The sequence below is a fragment of the Lactuca saligna genome, chromosome 6 (assembly GCF_052625555.1).
Source record: "Lactuca saligna cultivar CGN05327 chromosome 6, ASM5262555v1, whole genome shotgun sequence".
NCBI lineage: Eukaryota > Viridiplantae > Streptophyta > Magnoliopsida > Asterales > Asteraceae > Lactuca > Lactuca saligna.
Window position 1 is genome coordinate 174,372,514 of NC_136422.1, and position 6,848 is coordinate 174,379,361.

Genomic DNA, 6,848 nt, shown 5'->3' on the forward strand with positions numbered 1-6,848 from the left:
TTGGGTTTTGTTTCCTTACGTATGGTTTGCTGGGATTAATCTCAAACCAAATGTTATGCATAACATATTGAAGACTTAATCGAGTCCTTCATAGACAAATTAGATAATGATTAAAGAGGTGAAAATAGACCCAAATTCAAAAGAACATAAATTTTGTTCCATTAAAAGTTTCAAGGCCCACCATATATAGATGGGAGGAGACATTTCCAATCATGTTAATTATTCGTCCACTTGAAAACAAAGTGTTTTGACTTTTTTACCGTTCATTTAAATTAGAAAGATAGAATCATAATGAGGGTATAAAAGTCAAAACATATTTTTTAAGTGGATGGATCAAAAACAAAAGTGGAAATAGCACCTCCCTTCCCCCACCCCCCCCCCCCTATATATATATATATATATATATATATATATATATATATATATATATATATATATATATATATATGAAAGACCCAAAACTTTCATACTAAAGACATTGTTACTCCAAAAAATGCTACATGCATATTTATAAACAATATTTTACATTGATAGTTTGATTACAATTGACTGGATACAAACTGACTATTACAAAGTGTTATATATTACATAACTACCCAGGATACTATAGTTTTATACATACATGAGTACTAAATACAAAAGTACTAGTTTTAAAACTATTCAAAATATTCTAACAATATATGTCTATATTGGTTCCGTATTACCTGCAAAGATTAAACTTTGAGGGGGGATAAGCGGTGACACTTAGTGAGTTCAATAATAGATACAATATAACGTTATGCCATATATATACTTCAATATGGCAGAAGCAAGGAGGAACATGAAACAACAAAAGCATATGTGAATCATGCGATAAGCTTTCCATATCAATTGATGATTTGATTCCATGAAATACAATCAAAGAGACATAACAATTTCAATACTATATATATATATATATATATATATATATATATATATATATATATATATATATATATATATATATATATATCAATAACGCTTCGGCCCAAATGGCACAGAAGACATACAATTTCTGATTAAAGATTTTGGTAGATTTCAGGCTTTCAGCCCTATCTAACTTTTTGCCAATTCCATAGAATAGAATTCATTCTCTTATGAGACATGCTCTACATGGCCAAAGGCTACATAGCCCTATCTTAGCATACCGTCGTTGCCAAAGTGATGCATATATCATACACTTCATGGTTAACGGTACATACCAATACCCAAGTGATGCTTATGTCATACACTTCAAGTCAAAGGTATAGCTCTGTTAGTATTCTATTAGCATACAAATCATGCTTTACATAGCCAAAGGTATAAAACCAGAATAAAACAGAAAAGCACATTGAACATAACATACACTTGTTCCTATATATTGAACTCACCGTGAAATAACTGGGGTTGAAGTATTAATTTGGACAACACTTCGGCTTTATAAATGACTTTTTGTGACGAAATCAGGGTTTTTTATCGAAAACCGGACCTTGCACGAGCAAAGTTTCGACTTGAAAATATGATTTTCTCGGGAACTTTGGAGTGTCGGGACTTGCTTCGGGTGTCGGGGATGATACCGAGACTTCGGGGGGGGGGGGGGGGTTAAAAGTGTCTTAAAAGAGAGTAGAGAGTGAGAGAGAATTTGGTTTGTAAACAAAAACCCGTAAGCCCTCTATTACTATTTATAGCGGCTGAACATCGGGTTATGTTGGGCGTAAAAGCCAAGTACACTGGGCGTACTGCTCAATTGGTCACTACGCGGGGCGTACAGCCTAGTACGTTGGGTGTACCCTGACGCGTGGCATCAGATGTGTCAACTTCGCTTGATACGTGTTGTGTGCGGAGAGGGGTTGACGTGGCTCATTTCAGACTGCGTATATGAGTACACTGGGCGTACTCCCAATTTCCAAACTTCAAAAATTCATAACTTTCGCATACGAGCTATTTTTTTGACGTTCTTTATATCCACGTGTAGGTGAGACTATTCTCTACAACTTTCGTTTAGACTGTCGAATAATTTTGACTTTATTTTTAAAGTTATACTTTTAACAGGCCGGGACAGGATAAAAGCGTTAAAAATTCATAACTTTTTCATCTGATGTTTGTTTTTGTCTATCTTTTTATCGTTGTACTGCTATTTACGAGACATTCAATTTTCGTTTAAGTTGTCTCGGATAAAAATAACTCGATCGTTATTTCGAATTTTTAGATATCTACTGCTATACCGAATCTTAGAAAAATCATAATTGCTCATATGAAGTCAGATTTTGACGTTCTTTTTATGAAAGTTTCCGGTTTAACGAATACTACAACTTTCATTTAGATCATAAATGGCTAAAAAGTAGTTTGTCGAAAACTCTCTTTTTACGTCATACGGCGTTGTGCCGGTTCTGTCGTGAAACTTCAATAAGTCATAACTTCTTCGTTATAACTCAAATTTCGATGAGCTTTTCGCCTAAATGTTTCTAACGAGATTCTTTACAACTTTCAATAATATAATTTTACTTAATTTTAATAACATATATTTGATTGGAATCTCATAACACTTCCAATACTTTCCAAATGATTCTAAACATAGTTTTACTTTAATTCTAATAGAAACTATTTGTTAGAACTCATTGCTCAAATTCATATAATATTTCATGATATTATTCATTTTTTAAAATTATATAACACGATAGCGTGTATGTTACACTATATATATATATATATATATATATATATATATATATATATATATATATATATATAATTTCGCCCTTACCTTTTAGGTGTTCTTACTCTTCATATAAAGTTTAATATAGTTTAAATGGAACTTAATAAACCAACTTATCTCATTTATAAATGTTAAGTTTGATTCCATTTATATATGAAGTAATTTCTATTGAAAAATTATCCTAAAAGTCTATACATTCAATATAAATTACCTTTGATGACTAAATTCCAAAGTTACAATGCAATATACAGTAAATTTATATCTAATACTCTCATTTCTAGTTTAAAATTTGTGCCCGTATGAAAAGCATGAATCTTATACAAAGTTCATGAATTTATGGTGTGCAAGCCCGCAAACCATGACTTTTAAGATTCGATTCATGGACCACTACAAATTTGGTCACGCGTTCGGAACGCGATCTACGAACATGGCTTGCTTTTCATGCTTAGTAACTAATATTGAATATTTTAGTATATATTTTCGCTAGGTGACACCAACGAACACCGCCACCACTATCTCTCTCATATGTCACCTTGCCTAGTAGTGACAAAACTCCATTGCATAAATCTCTTCACATTCATCACCTTCCTCATTACTTCACCTCTTCCTTTCTTAATTCTTCTCAACTACACACATTATCAGAAGAAATTGATCATTCTATGAATAAACAATGGGGAGAGTAAAACTACAGATCAAGAAAATAGAAAATTCAACAAATAGGCAAGTTACTTTCTCAAAAAGAAGAAATGGGTTGATTAAGAAAGCTTATGAGCTATCTGTTCTATGTGATGTGGATGTTGCTCTCATCATGTTTTCTCCCTCCGGAAGAGCTAGCATTTTCTCTGGAAGTAAAAGGTAAAAAGATCAACCTTTAATGCAAAATAAATCCCATTTTGATCATATTTTTTGTTTTGTTTTGGAGATTTATTCTAACCACCCATTGATTATTTTCCTAAAATTCTTGTTTGGGTGTTGGATAGTATCGAAGAAATTATGGCCCGATACATAAATCTTCCCGATCATGAAAGAGGAAGGTATGCATTAAGTAGTGTCAATGTTTTAATCAATTTTTTCCATAATTTTTTTTGGTATGAATGATTCTTTTTTGGATTTTAACTTTTTCTACTATTTGTGTATGTGCACTTTGTTTTGCTTGTAATCTAATTTGGATCCATATTGATGCATCAAAAACTATCTGAAGGTTGCAGAACCAAGAGGTATATATTTTTACTCATTTGGTTGTCACAAATTTATCATACTACTATAGTAATATGATGGTATGGAGTAGTAAATAAAAAACTATAAACTTTCGATCAAATGAGCTAATTCGATCTATATTTAAAGCAGTACCTGGAAAAGGCTTTAGGAAAGTTGAGAAGAGAAGCACAAGATCACCGTATTCAAAACCAAGCCAGGTTTTCCTTTGTTTCTAAAATCACAATTGAATACATCATTCTTATTACTTATATTTTCCTTATATACTTCTTTTGTTCTATGTATTTCAAAATTAACGATGTTGATTTTCTTTACTAAAGCTTACAACTTTACTAATTTATTTATTTTGATATCAGAAGTAGCCTATCAAATGCAGACTCACAATTTGAGGTACATCATATTGTAGCCAATCTGTTTTATAGAGATTTTTGGTTGTTTCATAACCAACCAGGAATCATTACAATTTTATAATTGTATATTACTTTGTTACAGGGAATTCAAAAAGAAATCATCCGATGCAAGTCCCAAATGATAGAAATGGAAAAGCGTCTCAGGTAAATATCTTTAAGTTATTTGAAGTTATCTCATGATAATGTGATATCGATTAATTCTTATGTAACTCAAATCAATATACAATTTACATTACTAGAAAATAAATTTATGTAACTTATACATAATTAAATTTATCTTGTTTATAACTCAATTATACAAAAACAACACATGTTATTAGTGTAATTATCATGTAACTTTGTTAAAAGTTTAATGGCTAAATATTTCGTATGTTGTATGTGTGTAGGATGTTTGAAGGGGATCCTTCTGAAATTACAGCGTTGTGTGAAGCTGAGTATCGAGAACAAGTTCTTCAGGAGACTCTGAAACGTGTCCGTCTTCGCAAGGTACATGTGTACATAACATGATCATATTATGTTGATTCAAATGCGTGTTTATATACATATATATATATATATATATATATATATATATATATATATATATATATATATATATATAATGAATATAAAACTAATTTAATCTTTCTGTTTCAATTAACTAGCAAGTTCTAGCTGAAAAATATAACTCTGCAGATGCAGAATCTACTACACAGGTATGTTTACACAACTTTGAAAGATAAAAGGAATAAAACTAAAATGATATATATATATATATATATATATATATATATATATATGTATATATAATTTGTTGAATTTGTTTCTCGGTTTTGTAGGGCATAAACATTAATAACATGGTTACTACAAACACAATCAACATGTTTGACTGGCTTCCACCTAGAGAACCTCAAGTGCAAATCATGAATTTTATGAACTTCAATGGGATTCATCCTCATAGGTGATTGTAAATATATGTATAACTTGTTATGAACTTTAACAATGTTGAATGTTTTAAGAAAATTTATTCTTTTTAACCATTCTATGCAGACAAAATGAGAATGCAAACCGAGCTAATGTGATTGAGAATGATACCAATGTGAATGTTCAACGATCTGAGTTTGGACAGGTTATTGATATGAATTTATCTCCATGGACACAATTCTATCCCTCTGGTATATATGCTTGTTACACTTCCTTTATTTTATTTGCACAAATATACCGATTAATGTTTTAAAAATAAATCCACCATAACTCTTCTATTTGGCATGTAGGAAGTGGACCTATGATGATGACACAACCTGGAGAACGGTCATTCAATGAAAATTTCCTCCCGCAATTTTCTCCATGAAGTCAAATTAGAAGCGTTAATTATATTTCATCCCAATAGTTTTCTCCATAAAATCAAAGTAGAAGTGTTAATCTTTGATAATTTCCTATCGTATTATGTTTTTATATTTTCTGATGTCATTTTAGAATGATGAACTCTAAGCTATATGTATATATATTTTATTTTAATTAGTAGTTATATGGTTCTTGAATGCTTCATTGATGAATAAATGTAGATTCCATAAAAGATGCCAACACAAATTTTAGGATCAAAAGTGGTTAAAAACTTATCTTTTTTAAATAGACAATTAAGCTATACAAATAGGAGCAAAAAAAGCTAAACATGTTTCTAACTTTTATATTTCCTTTTTAAAAACTAAGAGTTAGTATATTGGAGGTAATAACAATGTTTATTTGCATAACTTATTTTATTTACAGAAAAAGTGACCATAAAACTAATTCACTTTAGATCATAACATTGCACCATTGATTGATTTATTAAAACTCATTAAAAGCACATATGATTTTGACTTCTTTAAAATTTATGTTACATTGCAAAGGTTTTATTTACACGTGTACCGAGTATTCTTCTTAGATTATAATCCTTTGGATTAGCCATTTGCATCAAGATACCTATAAACAACCAAACAAGGTGTGCATGTAGGTGTTGCTACAAACAGAAAAGACAACACAAAACATTTATAAATCATATTAAATCACCTTACTTAGAAAAATAGCATATGATTATTCTTGTATAATAATATACACCTGTAATCATATTGTTATTATATTATTATGTTACTTACAACATGATGCACAAACGGAGATTCCTTAAAAGATTCCAACAAAATTTTAGGGTCAAAATTGGTTAAAAACTTATCTTTTTTTAAATAGACAACTAAGTTATACAAATATGAGCAAAAAAAGCTAAACATATTTCTAACTTTTATATTTCCTTTTTAAAAACTAAGAGTTAGTATATTGGAGCTAATAACAATTTTTGTTTGCATAAATTATCTTATTTACAGAAAAAGTAACCATAAGTAACATAGAGAAAAGACACAAACATCAAACTAACTCACCTTAGATCATAACATTGCACCATTGATTGATGGATCAGAACTCATTAAAAGCACATATGATTTTGACTTCTTTAAAATTGATGTTACATTTCAAAATTTTTATTTACACATGTACCG

At 30.0% G+C, this 6,848-nt stretch overlaps 1 protein-coding gene across 1 annotated transcript; it reads left to right on the forward strand.

Moving 5' to 3' along the window:
* Positions 1–3,323: 3,323 nt before the first annotated feature.
* LOC145003137 (agamous-like MADS-box protein AGL66) lies at positions 3,324–5,671 on the forward strand. Its single transcript, XM_078962275.1, has 11 exons — positions 3,324–3,571; positions 3,697–3,750; positions 3,918–3,933; positions 4,064–4,131; positions 4,294–4,321; positions 4,424–4,485; positions 4,728–4,833; positions 4,986–5,036; positions 5,160–5,281; positions 5,371–5,495; positions 5,595–5,671. Exons 1-11 carry the CDS (start codon positions 3,387–3,389, stop codon positions 5,669–5,671), a joined length of 894 nt encoding a protein of 297 aa, XP_078818401.1. The 5' UTR covers positions 3,324–3,386.
* The last annotated feature ends 1,177 nt before the right edge of the window (positions 5,672–6,848 follow it).